Genomic DNA, 21,527 nt, shown 5'->3' on the forward strand with positions numbered 1-21,527 from the left:
ACTGTTGGTAAAAGGTATTAGGGGCATTTTTTTTTTTTTTTTTTGGAACTGGATAAATTTCCTATGCTAAAATCTTATTTTGCCCAACCGCAATATCATTTCAAATTCAAAGGGGAGACTGATCTTTATAACAGAGCTCTCGATTAACAGAGTAGCCACACCCCACCATCCCTGGCTGGACCCACAAGACCACGTGCTGTCTGCTGTGTTGTGAATGTGAAGGATGTAGTTTCACCTGCCACGTGTTCTGCTGTTTCTTTTTTTTTTTTTTTTGCTGTGCTGGGGATTGAACCCAGGGCCCTGTGCTTGCAAAGCAAGCACTCTACCGACTGAGCTATCTCCCCAGCCCTTGCTGTTTCTTTAATAATTTATTCTTTCAGGAATATTCATTTGCACACATGCTGACTGGACATTGGCCCAGCTGACCGGGGGTTTTATGGTCTAGGATGAGTTCTGTGTCAGCACCCTACAGTAGATGTAGCAGCTGTCTGTTCGGATATGAACGTGGACTACCAATCTCAGGCCTCAGAGCAGCCTCCTCCATAGCTTGATGGTGGTTTGTCCTTGCAGAACTCATGCTGAAATCTGATTGCCATTGTGGGGGACTGGATCAGCCACCTGGAGGGCAGGGTTGTAAGGCGGGCCTACCTCCACCCCTTTTATCCTTTCTGCATGTGCCTGCTTGCCGGTCTCTTCCTGCTGTGAGTTGAAGCAGCTGGAGGCCCCAGCTGACTCCGTGCTATTGGACTTTCCAGTCTCTAAAATTCTGAGCCAAAATAAGCTTCTATCTTTCATGAAATACCAAATCTCCACTGTTCTGTTTAGTGACAGGAAATGGGTAAAGCAGTGTCCTAAAAGAGTCGAGACCTTGCTTGATACTGGAAGATCTAGCAGGAGCTAAGCAGGTAGCAAGACAGTGAAGGCACTCCGGGAAGACGGGACGGCAGTGGGATCCAAGAGCACGTGGCCATACGTGGTCAGTGGGTCCCACTCGGGGTGGGATGCGGAGCTTTCAGTAGAACCTGGGGTCTGAGGTGGGCAAAGACAAGAGACAGGGCAAGTCACGGAGGCAGGAGCAATCCTGCAGTGGGCCTTCCACCTCCCCGACTGCTGTTCACACAGCTCAGTGCAGAGTAGTTTGTGTCTTGCAGATCCTATGACTCAGACAGCAGCATGGACGTTGTTAGAGAAGGACACAGGATCTGGGGCTCGTTTACACCCTCAGAGCCAGATGCAGTTCATAACTCAGAACAGGGGCTCAACTCCGAGACTGGAGGCAATGATTGACAAACCAGGCAGTGAATCACTCTGGAGATGCTAAACACTCTTCTTGAAATTATTGATGGGACAGTTTTATTGCCACTTGCCTTTTTAAACAAACAGCCTTATGTTGTGGGACCTATCCATGCTAATACTGTTGTGCCCAGTGGCTCGAGACCCCACAAAGACCACCAGAGACCAGGATCAATGCAAGCAACAAAGAGTCATTTATTAGCAAGCTCGAGCCTGGTCCTCCGTGCACTCGGAAACCGGTGACGCTAAGAGGCCCTGAGCCCATGTTTAGCAGAGTTTTTATAATGAAAGGCAAGCAGTTTTACAGTGCTCTTTTTGATTGGTTAACATATAAAATTGCATACAAAGCATGTTATTTTAAGTTCTGGGTCACCCTGACCACTGAGAGGAGGGTGGTCGTTATTTTTAAGTTCGCTTTTGTGTCAGCAAAGTTTGCTTTTGGGTCAGCCTGACTGCTAGGGGAAGGGTGGTCGGCCACCTGGCCCTTACAGATAAAATAAGGGACGAAAATACTTTGTGGCTTTTCTGAGGGGTTGAGGACAGTTTGGGAAAAGCCTCATATTTACACAAGTGCAGGCTTTTTCTATCTTTTCAATACGTGCAAATCAATTTCATTCTCTGCTGTGACTCATCCCATTTTCTTTTCATGTATTTTTTCCTGCTGGCAGTTTTTAGCAGGGTACCCTGTGATGTTTCATTACATGTATACATCATGTGATGTTCAAATCAGGCTAAGCATGTGTGTCGTTTCTTATGAGGAGAACATTCAAACTCCCTTCTTGGTGCTTTTAGAAGTGTGCAGTGTTGCCACTGTCTGCGGCCTGTATCCCGTGGGTAAGCACCCCAGAACTTCTTGCTCCCGCCTGACTCTAACTTAGTTCCCATTGGTCAACCTCTGCCCATCTCTCCCTCGCCCCTCCTGGCCCCAGCATCTGAAAACTGTTGCTCTACTCTCAGTTTCTATGAGACCAGTTTTTAAATTTCTGCATGAGTAAGACCCTGAGGTACTGGTCTTTCTGTGCCCGGCTTATTATAATGACCCGGGTTCCTGGTTCCACCGTGTTGTTGCAGTGATCTGTCTTTGGGTCCTGCCCTGACTTGTGCTTAGGTGTCCCGTACTTAGGTGTTGTGATATTTCATGAAATTCTCTTTACAGGGAAGAAAGGGGTGGCCATAGGATAAAACCCGTCTGGAGGGACCTCTAGTCCAGATCTTTCCCTCAGAGGAGGAGCGTGGAGCACAGGGGCGTAGGTGACTTGTCTGCAGATGTCCCTCTGATCAGCACACAGTCTGTGCTGAACTTGTTGCTGTCAGCATGGCAGGTTTGTGGTGTTCACTCAGGGATCCTTGAAAGACAGACACTCAATTTATGGAGCTGCCGACTTGTCCCAGTGTTGTGTTGTCACAGACGACACTGTAGAGAAGCATCGGTGAGGGTAACTCATCTCACTAGGCCACAAATAGGCCCTCCTGACAATTATGCAGAAGCGTATGTCTAGAAAATGAGCCTGAGTGTCGTAGGCAGCATTGCTGCTTTTAGAAAAATCTCCTTGTCTGTGACAGGCTGTCCCAGGCCAAGAACCAGGCGCGTCTTCCCAGGAGGCTTTGTAAGCTGGCGTTTGCTCCATAAAGTCTACCTCCATTCTTTAAAAGCATCTGTCATAGCTGATCAAATGAGTACCCTTCTTGATATGATGTTTCAGGCAAGACCTCGGTTGTATAAATAGGGTTTTCAGTGAGGCCCTGGCAGGCAGGAAGACAGATTCCTATTAAAGCTCTGCAAATAAATGTACTGCCGCAAAAAGTAAAATATATTCCAACTCGACAGGTAGAGTCAATAAAAAATGTTGAATTCTACAGGGATCAGGCAGGGAGACTAAGATGTCATTTACAAATATTTCCTTTTGATTTATAAAAGCAAAGTTGATACATTATTATGATTTATAAAAGTTAAAAACAGGGGCTGGGGATATAGCTCAGTTCGTAGAGTGCTTGCCCATCAAGTGCAAGGCCCTGGGTTCAATCCCCAACACCACACATACACACACAAAATTTAAAAACAAAGGGAACAACAACAAAGGACTTCTTTATGTGTCCAGAAAATTAAACATTAAAATAACCCCAACAATGTTGCAAACAAAAACTCCCCACCAAAACTCCCCTTGCTTCTCCTCACTTAATCTAGTCCTGTGCGATTGACCCTCGCCCACGGGGTCCCGGGCCGTGGTCTCCAGAGCCATCTGCATCTGTCTAGAGTGCTGGGCATCCTCACGCAGTCCTCTGGGGTGGCCTCTGTGCTCTCTACACGATGCCCTCACAGACCTGCATCCTAATGGTCCTCCACAGAGCCCTTCCCTGTGGGGATCTGGGCTGTCGCTCTTCAGGGGAGAGGAAACATTCTGGCCCGGAGCTGATTGCAGAAAACTCCCAGGGAAGTCTCAAAGTAAAAGAAGCCAAGGAAAACATCTCCAGGTGATACAAAACTTAAAATGGGCGTGGCTTATTTATTACTGATAATTTTCAAATGGCAAAAGACCTGAGAGTTAGAACAAGAATAATGCACTAGATGAGAAAATCTGGCTGTTTCTGTGGCATGCAAACAAACCAGTGATGTCACTCCAAAAAGGTCGTAGAAAAATGAGCTGTAAACATGACCATCGAGGCTATTTTAAAAGGACTCACAAACACTGTGTCTAGATTCTAGGAAAGAATTTAGAGGAAAAATCTTGACATAATATGTCTGATTACTCAGAGACACCACATGTCACAAATATACCAAGCATTTGGAAAGAACAGGAAGTAGCGAGAGTCAGTACCACTGGCGAGGCCCTGAACGTCTATGTATTAAAAAATAAAAGTAGGCGATGGACCCCCAGATGCAAAGCACCATCCTGAGCCGTGCTAGACCTGAATTAAAGAAGCTGGCACGTGTGACTGATAACCGGAACCATGGTGTCTGACACTAGGAGACAGCGCCGGGAGGGACGTTGTCAGGACAGCGGGGGAACGTGTCCAGGTCTGGGTGTGATTTGATTCTCTCTCGCTGGCAGAGATGAACAGTCACGACAATGTCGAAGTGTGGCATCTACAGGGTGCTATTGGGGTGACGCTCAGTCTCAGCGTTCGTACGTTCCAGCAAGTGCTGTCCCCAGGGAGCCACCTCAAGAAGTCCTAATGTTCCCATCAGCAGAACCGACATCACTCACTCACAAGAGCTTTCAGATCCCTCTCCAAGGTCACATCTCTGTCTGATGAGAAAGGCACAGTGACATCTCGAGGCAATGTAATCTAGGGCCCAAAGTGGTTTGCAGTTAAGTTTCAATACTAATTTCTGGTATGATTATCGATCTCTTGTTGAACACTGTTTTGACAAATGGCAAAATGTCTAAAAAAGTGCCGCGATTCCCAGTCACCTGAAGGAGGCCACGCTAACCAGAGGTTCAGATGTCTTGGACTGACAGGGTGCAGATGGCCTTAGGAAGCAGAGACAAGGACGAACTCCTGGTGAGAACCGTCAGAGAGATGGATTTGCAGCACGAAATGTGTTCTGCAATTTGTTCATTTTGACTACGGTAGATGAGCAATAGACTGTGCATGCCATCGTGGCCCAGGCCATGGTCCAAGGAGAGCGGAGGGAGAAATACATCAAATGTGACATAACACAAGGAAATAGAAATTGTGAGTGAAGGACCAGAGCCTAGAAGTCAGACTTGGGACACAGACTTGGGACCAGAGCCTAGAAGTCAGACACAGAAGTCTCCTGTGTGACTAGTAGAAGTTCCAGAAGAACAAGAGACCTGCTGGGAGAGGTGCCAGAGGGCCACCAGCCGCCGGTGCTACCGCTGCCCGGCCAGCCCCTTGTCTCACGAGTGCAGGAAACCCAGTGCGGTGTGAGGGGGAGCCCCTGAGAGATGGAGACGGGCTGCTCTGAAGGACACCAAGCCCAAATACCCTGCAAAGGTGGAGCAGTGCTAGGGGTTCTCCAGGCCAGCAGGAGGTGCGTCCCAGCTCAGGAGGGGCCTGGGCACTGGTCTCGATCAGCCTGGAGGTGGAACCCTCTCACTTCACCCCCATGCTGCCCTCAGTCCCAGCGGTGGTCAACAGAGGTGCCTATTGCTGGGCAGAGGCCTTGGGAGCAGCCCTTGCCCGTGAGGAACAGGGAGGAGGTAGATCCTGGTGGCATCCTCCACCTGGATGCCCACAGGAAGCACTGGGGAGCTGTTAGAACTAGGAGATGCCACATCCAAGGTCAATTAGGAGAAGCCCTCCTGTGGGAAGCTCCCAGGTGAACTTATTATTCTGCCAATGTCCACAACTACTTCTGTAAATGAAAAGACTTAATAGTATCGAAATGGAGAATTTTAAACCATCTTGGAGAAATCCAAGCATTATGGAAGGGAGTATGTGAGAATTGGATACTCACATTGAGAATGTTGTTTTTGGACTGCAGAAACGGAGAAAAGGAAGGGGTCGCAGGTGGCTTGGAGGGTTCACTCGGCTGGGTGGGCAGGTGAAGCCTCTCTCTGTGGACCGTACGTATCATGTAATTGTGATGCAGTATTGGCTTAATGATGACCATTCTGAACAGGAGGTAACGGGGTTGAAAAGCTTTCCAGAACATCTACGTGAATGAGGTAGGAGGGAAGCTGGGAAAACACGTACACCAGCGAAAACGAGGAAAGGAAGCGCTAAGAGAAGACAGGCGAGCTGCCCTGAATTAGTGCAGCAGGAGAATTGAACTAGTTCCATCAGTCGTTCTAATACATTTGACAAGGCCAAGGTTTCCTAGGGGAGAAAAGACAGTTTGGATTTTTGCACTGTTGTTCTACAATCGACCGGAGGGGTGTTAAGATCCCAGTCCCTAATGGTGCGTGTTCCGTTCCTCCCTGTAATTCTATTCGTGTATGCTTCAAGTATTTTAAAGCCCTGTTGTTGGGCACATTTATATTTTTGGATTTGTGGCTTCCTCATGGACTGATTCTTTTGTATTTGTTATGTTTCTTTATATCTGTAATATTGTCTGCATGCATTAGTAATGCTATTGTGGACTTCTTAGGTTTACTGTTTGCATGGTATATTTTTTCCAACTATATACTTTCAACCTACCTGTGTCTTTATTTTTATAGCATGTCTTCTGGAGACAAAAGAGGGTAATTCTTGTGTACTTTTATTCATTTTGACAATTGGCATATTTGGTCCCTTAGAACTTCAATAATCACTGACATAGTTGTATGTGTTTATTTATTTATTTATTTAATGCAGTACTGGGACTAAACCCAGGGTGCTCTCCTTATGAGCTACATTCCATCCTTTTTATTTTGAGACAAGACCTTGCTAAGTTGCTTAGTCTGGCCTTAAACTTGCTATCCTCCTGCCTCAGCCTCCCAAGTCACTGGGATTATAGGCATGCACCACCACACTAGGTGCTGTGACTGTTTAGGTTTGCCATTTGATTATTAGTTTTCTATTTGTCCCTTGTTGTTTTTCTCTATTTTACATTTTTTCTTTGTTTTCTTTTGGATTATTTGGCTATATTTCAGAGTCCCCTTTTAGTTTGTGCATTGCCTGGCTCACTGTTCCTCTTGGCACACTTTTGGTGGTTGTTCTGGTGGTTATAATGTAAATTCTTACTATCTCACAGCTTAGTTACTATTGTCACACTTTAGAAGCATGAAGAAGCCCTGCCATCCAGACGTGAGGCTGGCTCCTGCTTCCTGTCCTGGCCGTGTGTTCCATTTACACGCCCCTTCCCCTGCATTACATGGTATTGTAGTCTTTGCATTAAACAGTCTTATGTGTTTTAAAGGAAGCAGGAGGGAAGGAAAGCTTTCCTCTTTCCCAGGTGCTTTGCACGTCTGATGCCGAGGAGGGTGGCGTTTCCTTCCCCTGGTGAGTGTCCTGGAGCCCCTCACCTTGCTGGTAGAGCAGGTCTCCGCCCTGGCTCTTAGCTTTCCTTACCTGGATTGGCTTTGTTCTGCTCGTTCTTGAAGGGTTTTTCCACAGGGCACAGGATTCTTAGTTGACAGTTATTTTTTTCCTGACAGCACCTTAGATGTGTTTTTTCCCTTCCGTCTTCCTGTTTGCACAGTTTCTGGTGCGATAGGATGATCTGAAGTCCTTTTCCCTGGACTTAATTTGTGGTTTTTCTCTTGCTGCTTTCAAGATTTTCTGTTTGTCCTGCATCTGCAGCCATGTGGTTATGATATCCTAAGCCTGGTTTCCTTGCGCTTCTTTTCTTCTTCTTTTTTTTTTTTTGTACCAGGGATTGAACTCAGGGCATTTGGCCACTGAGCCACTTCCCCAGCCCTATCTTGTATTTTATTTAGAGACAGGGTCTCACTGAGTTGCTTAGCACCTCGCTGTTGCCGAGGCTGGCTTTGAACTTGCCACCCTCCTGCCTCAACCTCCCTGGCTGCTGGGATTACACACGTGCGCCACCGCCCCTGGCTATTTATTCTTATTGATCCTGTGAATGTATATCTTTCTCCAAATTTAGGAAATTTTCAGCTAAAAATACTTTCACTAGTGCTTTGTAGTTCTGTGTAACAGTGGGGATCACCTGGACAGAACCGTACAAGCATGGAGTGGAGTTTGTTCCACGTCAATCCCCAGTGCCTCCTCTTTCCCGTCCCTCTTCCCTCCTGCTGATCCCCTTCCTCTACTCTACTGGTCTTCCTTTTGCTTATTTATTTATTTAAATTGGTGCCTTATAGACATACGTAAGGTGGAGTTCATGGTGGTCTATTCATAAGGCATGCAGCATGATTTCATCAGTTTCATTCTGCAGTTCCTTCCCTTCCTGAACATCGGTTATCATTGGAGGGTGGGAACGGAGGGTGTGTGTATGGCTTGTTCTGTGAGCTCTGAGTGTGTTTGTAATAAAGCTAACCTGATATTTCAGAAGGCTGGGAACCACTTCATAACAGAGCACCAAGTGGGAGGTGTAGACCTAGCCCTGTCCCTAACTTGTGATGTGACATTTTCTGCCTTTATTTTCTTGTCTCAGAAGTGTGTGGTAATGACCGCCCTGCCCACTCGGGCCATAGTGTCACCGTGAATAAAACGAAGGATGCACATGAATATAACTTGAAGAGTTAAAAGACACTGAAATGCAAGTTATTATCCTCAAGAAAATTCTGAAATGTTCTCAATTTATATGATGCAGGTTGCAAAGTCTCCGGAGGAAGCATCTTCCCTTCCCAACGGTGATGTAGCGGGAGAGGCGGAGAGTGCAGCTGAGGTAAGGGCGGTGGGCTGCTGTCTGGGACCACCTTCTCCCATGCCAGTGTCCTCAGAATGGCTGCTTGGGCCTAATCTCTCTCTGTGTCTGTTTGTCTGTCTATCTATCTGTCTATTTATCTACCTACCTACCTACCTGCCTGCCTATCATTTATCTATCCAGCACATCTGTCCCTCCATCCATCATATCTATCAATCTATCCATCCGTCCATCCATCTATCCATCCGTCCGTCCATCCATCCATCCATCCATCCATCCATCCATCCATCCATCTTTCCATCGTGTCCACCTCTCTGCCCTATTTATCTGTTTATATCGGTCCATCTGTAAATCTGTTGTCTTCGAAATCCTTAAATGGGTGAATTGAGACTGCTCTCTCAGGCAGCTTGTTACTATAACATGCACATCAGTCTATTGACTTTGCCCGTGAATCCAGAAAGCAGCGTTGGTGTTTGGAGAGCCCATCAGTAGCAGCTAAGTGAGCTCCTAAGTAGGAGGTCTGTCTGCTTCACTTATGTACCATGATCTAATAAGAAGACCGCAGTGGGGTGTTCTGGATCTTCCTTAGGTGCTTCCTTAAGATCAGTGATTCACTGGGCTTCTTCTATGACCAGGGGACAGAGAAGGCTCAAGAAAGTGGAGAAAGCGAGGCACAAAGAGAGGGCGAAGAAGACGCGGGCGAGCCCCCCGAGCCCCAGGAGAAGGTGAGGCTTGCTTTCTTTGTGGGTCCTTCTTTGTCCTTTTCCTATGGGGCTCCTACCGGGTACAGGAGCTGTGCTGTACTCTGGGCACACAGAGGCTAGTGTGCAGCTGAGCACTGAGGGTGTAGCTGGGAGGAAGCAGCCCATTTTCATTCAAGTGGGGGCCACTGGGGACCAGGTGTGGAGTGGCTGAAGGAGGACCCGGCTGTGGTGTTGTGCTGTTGGGGTGGGTTAGGTTTCTGTCCTTGGCCAAATCAGCATCCTTAGCCCCTGGTCTGGAGTAACGCCCTCCTCCCAGGATACCCTTTCTCAAGAGCCAAGCGGGTGGGGTGTATTTGTGGGTACCCAGAGGAACTTGAGGATAAAGGGGTCCTTGGGAGGATTTGCAACACAATTCAGTCCAGTCACGGGGACAGCAGGTCCCAGCAAATCCAAGGCGCAGGTCTCCTCGTCATGGCTGATGGATGGGGGTAGGCGGGGGAGGGAAACTGGTCCTGTCAGCTCAGAGCAGAAACAGGGCGCCAGATGGGGCACTGATTCAAGAAATTCAGGACATGTGGCTCGGTGGCCTTGGCTGTAGAGGAGCCCGGTGGGGCTGGGGCAGGGTGCAGGCCTCAGGCTGAGCTCCTGCAGAATTCAGTGGGGCATCATGAGAGCTTTCTAAAACGCGGGCAGTGTGATAGCGTGTCCATGTTTGGGTCTGGCTTTTATCAAGGCAAAGTTATTTTACTACAAAGGTAACATTATTCTGAGATTTATTCTTTGCCAACCCAGAGGCCCTACCTGAAAACCCCGGTGGCCTCCCAAGCCTGAGGCTGGACTGGGCTAAGGGAGCTCCTGCCACCCTCCTGGCCCTCGGCACCCAGCTGCCCTCTCAGGCCCCGCTCCCCGCCTGCTTCCTGACACTCACCACCACTGACACCTGGCCTCTGTTCTGGCCACCCGCCACCAGCAGCCTGTTCCCTGGCCAGGTTCCCAACAAAAATAGCTGCTGTGGGAGGAAGGTCCTGAGACGTCCCTCTCCTGAGGCTCCCTGCGGCCTTCTCAGAACTAGGAGGTGTCGTTCCTGTTGTGTGCTTCCCCACATTAATGGTGCACAGTGTCCCCAGCTCTTATGAGGTTGGCTTAATTGACCAGGTGATTACGATTCTTTTTAAACCAATGCTGTTGTCCGCATAGTTATTTGCCCCCCATGAGGTCCGTTCAAGCACTGACCACAAAGGGTTTGTAAGATCGGCTGAGTCCTGATAGTCTGGCATTTCGTGAGCTGAGGCTGGTAGCTGGTTATCTTTACATTTTGGATTACTGTGTCCCGCCTCATCCTCAGGGGTCAGAGCAGGAGTAGCATCACACACATGCATTCATTCAACAGTCTTTGGGGGGCACTGGGATGGAACCCAGGCCTCGTGCCTGCTGGGCAGGGCTTACCCGGGAGTCGCAGGCCAGCCCCCACTCACAGTTATGAGCTGCACAGATGGTGGGCTGCCCTGGGCTCAGCAGAGCGCGGGGACAGAGGAGCTCTGGGGCTGGGAGGGGCGTGAGACAGCAGAGCCCCGCCCCCACCAGCATCTGCACCCAGCTCCCTCGACCTTGCGAGGCCACTTCAGTGGGTCCTGTGAGCAGGTCCTTTCTCTGCTTCACATGATCTTCAAGAAATAAAGTCAATTCAAATACTGGCCAAGTGCCAGGCCCTCTAGTTGCTGCTAGTTTACCTGTCACGACTGAGACTAGGAGTGATCCCTCTAGGACCCGACTGCCCTCCAGCCGGCTCTGAGGGTGACCCCACTTTAGATAGTCTCTGCTGGTGTGGTGGGCCTGACGGAGTCTTTGGGGACCCCACGCTCGCTTCCCTCAGATCAGATTAAACCAGAGTTTCAATCTGAGCCTATGAAGATAAGAAGAAAATCAATGTGCTTTGAGATCCAAAGGGTTAATGGCAGACGTCCCGTGTTCCTGTATCCAGCTGCTTAACTCATAGTGACGGAGCTAAATCTTGGTTCCAGATGGTGGCTGGGCGCTGGAGATCCAAAATATGAACAGGACATAGGTCATGACCCCGAGGGGCTTGCAGACCAATCAGGGAGACAGATGAGTAAGTGGTGTTTGTGGGAGCAGATAAGAGGGTCCCCTGACTCCATCTGGGGCTGGAAACTCTGCCCTGCAAATGTCACTGTGAGCATGTCCTGTAAGGGTGGCCCAGGAGAGAAAATTGCTGGTGATTCAATATGGCTGAAATGGAGAGTGGGGAGGGGTGAAGTAGAAGGGGAGGTTCAAGGGGGAGGCTGGAGGGACAAGGCTGGAGGGGGAGGCTGAAAAGGGGAGACTGGAGGGTTAAACTGGAGGGATGAGACTGGAAGGGGAGGCAGGGCCAGAGGACTTTTCTGGGGTGTCTAGACCCTCCTGTGATGCATGGTCCAAACATGAGGGCAGCGTGGGAGACTTGCTGTCAGTTAGGACCAACTCTGTGGCCACAGTGTGGAGAACAGGTGGAGATGAGGGTGGAGGATCCCACAGGGGCTCCTGTCAGCAGGCAGGTGAGCACAGAGGGCAGTCCTGGCAGAAGGGATGAGAGGCCAGCAGGGGTCGGTGGCATCGGGGGCTGCAAGCCACGCCTCACCCTGACAGCAATGCCCGGATGTTGCAACAGGCGCTGGACTCTATTCCTGGACGTGACTTTTGCACTGACCCTTGACACGTGGCCAGTGGTGTTTAACTGGAGACTCCTCTGGAGATTCCCAGTGCTGAGAAATCCTCTTGGTCTGACTTGGGTATGGCCCGCTGTGTCAGACACTCGCGTTCTGTGCCTCTCTGAGATCTGAAGGTCTTGTTCTGGAACTGGCCCCAGACCCGAGGCTGGCCCAGCGGACGCAGCAGTGTCCCGGATCCTCTAAGTTGCCCTCCGTGACTTTGCTTTTTCTGTTACTGATCTTGAGAGGTTGCCTGGTACAGGAGGAGGGACACGAAGTCAGTAGTCACTAAGCCCCCCTGGTGGGGGCCCCGATTGTGCCACTTACTTGTCCTGTGACCTTTGGCAAATGACCCAACTCTGTCCTCAGTATCCTCATCTGTCCAGGGAAGGTCTGGTGAGGTGGGCCTGACCGAGTCTTTGGTGACCCCACCCTCTCTTCCCTGGCAAGTTTCTTAATCAGAAGTCAGTGTTTAAATACTAAATGGTTGAGAAATGCTATCATTTTGTCCTGCTAGAGAAAAAGTTTTTGGTCTGCTTTTATTATCAGTTCACAAAACAAAAGCACCCTTGTAAGATGAAAGGCAGAAAAGACATTTTTGCTGAGATTTTTAAATCACTTACATGTACGACCTGAATTTACCAGCTAGCTCCGGAGCTCCTGGGTGCGCTTCTGTAGAGACAGAACCACACACGTTACTAAGCAGCATCACTATTTAATTGTGTTTTGTCGGGAGTTTGATTAATGGAAAAAATATCTTTAAGCTCGTCATGTTCGAGAATGTGAATATGATACGTAAAGTCAGTGGAGATCTCCCAGCGTCCGTGGCTTTGCCGCTTACATATTCCAAGCATAAATGACCGTGCTGCTCATTCTGAGGGGCTTCTATTTAAATGCAGTTTGCTATTTTTCAGATTCAACTTAGAACTTACTTGCGTTTGTCTTTTTTCCTTAACTTTGATTGATGGACCTAAGGAAGAGGAGGAAGCAACCGCAACCGAAGAGGTACGTCCTCATCTTCAACAGTTGTGTGTGCTCGGCTGGATGCAAACAGTTCTAGGTGACACTGTCCCAGCTACAGCCACCGTCCCCTTGTTCTTCCTAAGTAAGGGAGAGGGTGTGCCCCAGAGGAGCCCCTGGTGATCTCTGAAGAGGAAGTAGGTTGGAGGAAAATTCATGTCAGGGAGGTGGGCAGAGAAACAGGATGTGCCCGTGGGCCTCGCTGGCCTCCATGAGAAGGCCGCAAGTCAGGCGGGGCTGGGCCAGCACAGGGCGTGGGTGGACAGTGGCTCTGCTCTTGCCCTTTCCCGCCTGTGGACGGCTCATGGTGCGCACAGCTCGCGCAGTGCCGGCGGAGGTGTCGATGGCCTCCCGTTCATCCCATCGAGGAGGGAGGGCTTCCTGCCCCCTGGTGTGGGGATGGACACGTACACCTGGCCCTGGACCCTGTGGCGGACAGCAGGCTGTTAGCCACGCGCCCGCACACCCTGCAGGAGAGGACGCCAGGCAGCGCAGGGTCACCCTTGGGAGCAGCACAGAGGAGCAGGGCCTTGGAATTTGCCTCTGCAGCGTCAGGGTGCGGGTGCTCACAGGAGGTCGGGTGGTGTGTTTGAATAATGCCAGTGGGCAGGACACCTAATTGCAGTTGCAGAGTGCGTGTGCGCGCATGTGTGCACGTGTGTGTGGGAGAGTGTTGGGGACTAGTGCCGAGCCATTTGAGCTGTACTGTTTCCACCCGATGTCAAGGGGCACATGATGCTGGGTCTTGATTTTAGTGCTTATACTGCAGGTCTCTGTCTGAGTCACCTTGATCGGCAAGTTTAAACAGCCATTTATCATCAAGTGTCTGGACATTGTGTCACTTGGAATCCTAATGTCATGCTTGGGTGTGGCATTAGGACACTGCTTGGAGAACAACTAAAATAGAAGAGAATAAAGTTTCACAAAGACAGAAGATTAAGAATTGTATAAAATCAGGAGAAAGTCTGAAAAATCAGCAGTACTGAGGATATAGCTGTCAAGTGCAATAAAAACATTAAAAGAAAACGATAAAGCCATATTTGAACTCTGTTAAGGGCAAGCTTTATAAGGAGGTCTGCCCGCTGTGACGTGTGGTTTCACGTTCTTGTTTGTGGAGGGGAAGCCATGACCAGTATCTCAGGCACAGGGGAGAATGTCCTGGTCCGTTTGGAGCTGAGGTTTTTGTCCGATTGGGGAATTTGAGTGGAAATGTCAAAAACAGGGAGGCCTTAAACATGGACTTTAACTTGAAGTATATACATTGTATATGTGTATTTACTTCAGTTGTTTAGATATTAGAATGAGGACTCTGTTCTTTAAGTAAGAATGGCAAGATTAGCATGACCTGTTGTTTTCCTAACATGATCATACTCATTTGTCTCTGTGAGAATGGTAGTTTTGGTTTCTTTAAAATAGAGCAGAGACTTAAAGATGTGTGCAAAGCCACTTAAGTGCACAAAGATCTTATGAATACTTTCTGCCACTCCAAGCTTTTTTAGCACCTAAAATGACAACATTTAAAGGTGATTTACATGTATTGGGTCTTCCCAAAGTATTCCATTCAGTTCACATAATAAAAAAGGCCTTTCCCTGCTCATATTTAATTGCCTTCCATGCTATTGTTGAAATTATTTAATTGTGATAAGACTATAAATTGCACACACAGATGTGGGAACAGATGACCGATTTGGGTAAATGCAGATTTGGTTGATGTTGGTGCTTACCCTACTAGTATGAATGCTTAGTGTCCTCTGCTCATATCTTATTTTAAAGAATACAAACCACAGCAGAGGTTCTCAAAGTGGGGACCCCAGATCAGCAGCAGCACCTTTAGAAATACAGTGGTCTACTTTGACCACGGTTTCACTCTCATTAGTTTCAATTACCCATTGTCAACTTCAGTTCAAAAATACTACCTGGAAAAGTCCAGAAACAAACAATTCACAAGTTTTAAATTGTGTGTATTCTGAGTGATGTGATGTGTATTCTGGGCAAGCTGGCTTGTGAATCGTGTGTGTCTGGTGTATCCACGTGGTATATCTTACCTCCCTGTTAGTCACTTAGTAGCCATCTTGGTCATCATCAGCTGTTAAGGTCCTGCAGGGCTTGTGTTCAAGTGATCCTTATTTTACTTTATATTGGCCCCAAAGCACAAGAGTCATGAGGTTAGCAATTTGGATATGCCAAAGAGCAATCCTAAAGTGTTTAAGTGAAAAGGCAAAAGTTCTTGACTTAATAAGGAAAGAAAAAAAATGTATGCCTAGGTTACTAAGCTCTACTGGAGGAACAAATCTTCTGTGACTTGTGAACAAGGAAAAAAAATTAATCTAGCTCTACAGTCACTCCTCAAGCTGCAGAAGTTACAGCCACAGTGAATGATGAGCTAAGAGGGAAAGGCATGGAATTCGTATGTGCACATGAACAGGAAAACGCGAACGTGGGCCTGGCTGCCACCTGAGGTTGTACACACCCACCAGAGTCTTGAAGCAATTGCCTGCAGATTAGAGGGGACCACTGTGCACATTTTCAGGCCCTGGCCAGACCTACTGGACGAGGACCTAGGATGGAAGTAGTGTGTGTCCTAGCAAGCCCCCTAGGTGATCTTGATGCCTGATCAAGTCCGAGAGCACTGGCTAAGATTGTGTGTCTTACATAGCTTGATGTGTGGTCAAGGTCAAGTCAATTGCTAGAGTTTCTGCTGTTCAAAGTCCATTTAGATTCAAAGACTCTAACATTTATTTTACATTTGAAGTTTGTGGTTGGTTAAGAAAAAAGAAGCCCAATTCTTTATTAACTCTCAAATTCAGTTTTAAGTTTTCCCATGGAAATCCTCTCTTCCCATCCGGTGTTGCTTTGCCAAAACCTCCCAAGTGATCTCTTTCCTTTCTGAGAGATTTTGTTCCACACCCTACTCGGCCCTGGGGGAGGAGCATCATGGTGATCTCCGCTTCCAGGGCTGCCAGGCCAACCTGCTGTTGATGTTTCTGGCAGATGTGGAGGGGATACACCTGGTAAAATTCTTCCTCGGCTGCCTGTTTTTTTTTTTTTTTTTGGTACCAGAGATTGAACTCAGGGGCACTCAACCACTGAGCCACATCCCCAGCCCTACTTTGAATGTCATTTAGAGACAGGGTCTCACTGAGTTGCTTAGTGCCTCACTTTTGCTGAGGCTGGCTTTGAACTCTTAATCCTCCTGCCTCAGCCTCCTGAGCTGCTGGGTTGACAGGCGTGTGCCACCGCACTTGGCTGCTTGCTTGTTCAACCTGCAGTTTGTGACCTGGGATTTGGGATGTGAAAGTTTAGACACTAATGTCACTGGGACATAACCTTATTGATGTTTGGATGAATCAGTTTAGGGAATTGCCTCCTGAGGTCCGAAGCGATGTGCTCAGATTCTTCCTTCTCTTACACCTTTCCTGGGTATTTCCCAAGTCTCAGTCTTTCATTTTAATCAAGTCTTTCATTTTATTCTTGGGCATTTAAGGATTAATCACTTTGAAGAGCTAATCAGAGAACTACATTAAATCACAAACTCAAGGGTAGGGAGAATGACTTATCAAAGTCTTGGGTGGTGTCCAGGGGGTCTGGAGCAGGTCACCAGCATTAGAGACAGTCCCACATGGCAGAAGAAATCCCCAAGGAGACTTGTGTTGGTTTTTGAAATTACAAAACAATTCACAGTCTTTATAGAAAATTTAGGAAATACAGATAAAGGGAAGGAATAAAAAAAAAAAAAAACTTACAGTGCCATTATCTAGAAATAACAACTAGCTACCCAAACACACACACACACACACACACATACACTTGCACACATGCACACATATATAACTATCAAATCTTGGTCATTTGTAACCCACTTTTTCAATATCTGTATTTTGCATAGGCAGTAAAATAAATTTGATTAATTATTATTATTAATGAATCAAAGATAACCCTATTTTTGAACCTAAAGATTAGTTCTAACTTATTCTACACCATTTTTTATTATTTATATCTTCCCAATGATTATTTCTTTTGTATCCCTCTTGCTAGGCAAGTGTCTGTTTTTGAAATCCTATTTTTTAATATCTAAAAAAAGCCAAAAATCATCCCATTAACTTGGAAGTACTTCTAGTTCATATGTGTAGGCTGCTGGGTTGAAGAAATTAGCATGTTGCAACAAAATATAGCCAGTTCTTTCTGACAAAATTCTTTTTCCTGAAGTTCTCATATTTTGTTCTTCCAACTGTATCCCTTATGAATTTTTAAAGGAATTTGGTGAGACTGATGTGCTAATATAAGCAAAGACTCCATGTGCTTAAGAAAAATCATAATACCCATTAGAGCAACATACTTTTCTGCAGCACCTTTCCAAATTACGGAGTCTATGTTGAGAAGAAGAATATCTCGGTGTGATTTTATGTGTGATGTGTGTGGTGGTTGTGTGTGAATGTGGTTAGTGTGTGCATGTGTGTGGTTTATGTGTACATGTGTGTGTGTGGGTTGTGTATATGTGAGTGTGTGGGTCTCGCGGGTCAATGGGAAGCCTGTGCCTCCCGTTTAAGATTTTGCCTGATTTTTCTCATTGCGTCTTTGGCTCTCAAGCTTCTCAATAATAACATGATTCTTGTTAAACTAAGACGGCCGAAGTGACGGAGGAGGGAGCGGAAGGGGAAGCAGAGGAAGAGGATGCTGACGAGGGAGAAGAGGAGCCTGGGGACGGAGGAGAAGATTCTTAGGCCTCTTCATGCTCAGTTCTTCTAATTTCCCAGGTACCTGCAGGATCCTGGTGCGAAACACGGGCTTCTGCCAGAGTGCGTCTCAGGGGTGACGGGGTGACAGGAGCAGCGTGAGTCCCCGTTTAAAGCCATCTCCCCGCCAAGGTCTGCTCTGCAGCTGCGAGGCTGTGGCTGTGCCCTGCCGGTTTCTGGGGCACAAGGGTGGGATTGGCAGGAGGACACACCCTCTGAGCAGGGGGCTGTGTGCATATGCCTCTTCTTCCTCCGTGTGACCGCATGTGAGGTGCGGGAGGGGGCACAGAGGCCCTGTTGCTGACGCCTCTGGTGCCCACACAGAGGCCCTGTCGCTGACGCCTCTGCTGCCCACACAGAGGCCCTGTCGCTGACGCCTCTGCTGCCCACCACAACCCATGATGCTGGCGGTAAATTAAACCTTAAAAAGTCACAAAGCTGGTTGTCCATTCACAAACAATAAATACTGCTGCGAGCCACATAGTCTTAAGTGCTCGATGTGACATTTCCCCGTATTCGATGTTAGTGCTCACGCAGGAGCTTGGTGGAGGGTGCTGTGCGACTAGGGGCCTTGGGCAAGCTTGTGCTGCTTCCTACCTATAAACCTCCATTGACCAAAAAAAAGCCAAAAAACAAAAAAAGCACAGTTCTTAATAGGTGGTGAACGTGGTGCAGAAATGTTGGAAAGATGACGAAGGTGTCTCGTAGAGGGATGGAGGAGGAGGGAAATGAGACTTAACAATGTAGGCAGCAAAGATGGGACAGAACCACGAAACCCTAAAGATCCCAGGGCCAGGAAACAGCTGGGGTCCCACGTGCCTGGAAGGCATTACTGAAGGAGGTGTTGTTATTGATATCACTGCCTCAGGGCTGAACTGGGGCTGCACTACCTGAAGGAGGTGTCGTTATTGGTATCACTGCCTCAGGACTGAACTGGGGCTGCACTACCTGAAGGAGGTGTTGTTATTGGTATCACTGCCTCAGGGCTGAACTGGGGCTGCACTACCTGAAGGAGGTGTCGTTATTGGTATCACTGCCTCAGGGCTGAACTGGGGCTGCACTACCTGAAGGAGGTGTTGTTATTGGTATCACTGCCTCAGGACTGAACTGGGGCTGTACTACCTGAAGGAGGTGTTGTTATTGGTATCACTGCCTCAGGGCTGAACTGGGGCTGCACTACCTGAAGGAGGTGTTGTTATTGGTATCACTGCCTCAGGGCTGAACTGGGGCTGCACTACCTGAAGGAGGTGTTGTTATTGGTATCACTGCCTCAGGGCTGAACTGGGGCTGCACTACCTGAAGGAGGTGTTGTTATTGGTATCACTGCCTCAGGGCTGAACTGGGGCTGCACTACCTGAAGGAGGTGTTGTTATTGGTATCACTGCCTCAGGGCTGAACTGGGGCTGCACTACCTGAAGGAGGTGTTGTTATTGGTATCACTGCCTCAGGGCTGAACTGGGGCTGCACTACCTGAAGGAGGTGTTGTTATTGGTATCACTGCCTCAGGGCTGTACTGGGGCTGCTGTTTATTTAGGGTGGTTTCACTCTGATGTTGTCAAGGTCTTTACATGAATCAAATAATGATTTTTTTAGTTTCCTCCCTGTGGTTTTCATGCCTGTGTTGAACAGTCTGAGACATATGTTTGGACCCTTGCTTAGAGCAGCCGGGGAGGACGTGCTGGGGACGATCCTGCAAGTACATAGCCGGTCCTGGGTCAGGGCTGTGCTGATGCAGTGGGGCAGATGTGGAGCTTCCCAGGCTGGAGCTGCACTTCTGAGCTCTGAATACCGACCGGCAGCGCCATCGCTCTGTGTGCCGGAGACCAGTGTGCACAGGGGACCCTCGTCTTCACTTGTCTGCAAGTCAGAAGTTAGTTTACAAAACCATATTTTTAGGACATCTGGGAGCTGGTGAGAGATGCTGTCGCACTCGGTTATTGGGCCACCAAAATTTACCATCCCTTCGATTACACTCCGCATCTGGTCTGGGGCTTGGTTTCCCTCTGACTTCCTCCATGTAGGGATACACAGGCCTCCGTCAAGGACAGCAGATTGTGCTTCTGGTAGTGATTCCATTTCTCAGGAATGAATCAGGACCCATTTTTGAAAAGTGAAGTGAGATGCCCCTGAAGAGGGTGGGAAGTGAAAGTCGTCCTTACACCGGGCTCATGAGCGCCGTGAAATCACCGCGTTGGCTCTGCTTGGGAAGTTCTTTAGAAATCCTGCATTTTTACTGTGATAGTTATAAAAAATATTGAATGAGAAATGGCACAGCTGAGAGAATCCTCAGTGCGGACAGATGGCTTTATAGGCCAATTAAATAAAAAGCAACCACAGCTGCGTCTAGCACATTCTGCCTGTTCCTCTGATGGCTTCTAGTTGGAATCTGGTCCACAGCAGTTTTTTCATCCCAGGCAGATCCAATTGCCTTTCTTGAAAGGTGACGCGGCAATGCCCATCAGGATTCTGCAAACCATTGGGCTTCAGGAAAGACACACGTCCTAACTCACAGATAGTCCGGGTATCATATGTGTGTCTACACATGATTTTTTCCTGTTACTGGAGATTGACTTCAGGGGCTCTCTACCATGGAGGGACATCCCCAGCCCTTTCTTCCTTTTTTTGATTTTGAGACAGGGTCTTGTCAAGTTGTGGAGGTAGTTGGCCTTGAACTTGTGATCCTTGTTCTCAGCCTCCTGAATAGCTGGGATTACAGGTGCATGGCACTGTGCCCAGCCAGGTAGTTTATATTTTGTTTGAAGAGTTGATTTTCAGATAAGCATAGCAATAAGAGCAAGCTCTAAATTCAGTCACTCTGTTTTTCCTGAACACCTGGGGAAACTAACCGGAGACCTTGACTTGCATATGGTGTGAGGTAGGGGGTCCCTCAGAGAAAGGATAGAAGCCTGGGCTTGGTTTTCCATAGGAAGACTTATTTCCTCTTCTCGCGCTGGGGAACAGACGCTCAGTGGTGGTTTACGGGACGGAGGCAGTACTTTCCTTTACTCTATTTTGTTTAATGAAGGTTGTGGTAAACACTCTCCGTCTCCTTAACGGTCTTCTCCCTGATATTCCCCCTTTCTTTTAGAAGACCCACACCGAGAAGCAACATTTCAAGTGTCTCCCCCACAAAGCCAGTGAAGTTTTTTGGCCCGAAGCTAGGACACCTGTCTCAGGATGCCGGGGCTTCACCGAGGACCTGTACTTCTGACATGGTTGATATACATGAATATCTACTTAATCATATCAATATGAAATGAAATGTGAAGTTGATGTATGCATACCTTCATGTACCTGATGTTCTTGGTCTTGGCTTAATTTTTTCTGCTTTGCATGAATAGATCTTCTTATTAATATCCTGAAAAAAGTGATTTTAAGGACTAGAACTAATTCTCTTTGTGTTCTAGCAGAAGTACTTCTTTGTACATGCCTTATGCTACTGTCTTAATTAGCTTTGAAGATGAAGGACTTCCCAGAGAACCATGATAAATAAAGACTGATAGCAAACCTCTCCCCCTGTGGTTCCTTTATTTGCAGTCTGCCTGTGGACACCTGAATTCAGTGTGTCTGTTACTGAGCCCGAATCCTGTCTGCACTGGGATGGAGGTTTTGTGGCACTGATTATTGGGTCTGTGTTTTCAAATTGCTCTGATTATTTTGTTACGTCGTATCTTGGGTTGTACAAATTGCTGTGCACATTGTCTTGGAAGCTTATATAACTGTTCCATTGACATGTGTGGGGACTGTAGGGACCAAGATGTGCTGTGTCTGCGCTGCAGCCAGCAGCTGCTTCTGTTTCTCCTGCAGTCTGCTGATTGCGCCCTGGCCTCTCCAGGGGAGCCTGTCCTGCGGT

General features: G+C 47.8%; 1 protein-coding gene across 2 annotated transcripts in view; it reads left to right on the top strand.

Annotated features, from left to right (window-relative positions):
* Sh3bgr (SH3 domain binding glutamate rich protein) overlaps positions 1-21,186 on the top strand; it is a 52,684-nt gene extending 31,498 nt beyond the window's left edge. The window contains exons 4-8 of one of the 2 annotated variants that reach the window (XM_047563130.1): positions 8,459-8,533; positions 9,148-9,237; positions 12,897-12,926; positions 17,564-17,695; positions 20,763-21,186. In XM_047563130.1, the coding sequence (XP_047419086.1) occupies positions 8,459-8,533; positions 9,148-9,237; positions 12,897-12,926; positions 17,564-17,662 (294 nt within the window). In that variant the 3' untranslated portion in view covers positions 17,663-17,695; positions 20,763-21,186. The remainder of the gene's footprint in view (positions 1-8,458; positions 8,534-9,147; positions 9,238-12,896; positions 12,927-17,563; positions 17,696-20,762) is intronic. The other variant, XM_047563129.1, reaches the window with a different exon arrangement.
* Positions 21,187-21,527: the final 341 nt, after the last annotated feature.

The sequence above is a fragment of the Sciurus carolinensis genome, chromosome 9 (genome assembly GCF_902686445.1).
Source record: "Sciurus carolinensis chromosome 9, mSciCar1.2, whole genome shotgun sequence".
Classification (NCBI taxonomy): domain Eukaryota; kingdom Metazoa; phylum Chordata; class Mammalia; order Rodentia; family Sciuridae; genus Sciurus; species Sciurus carolinensis.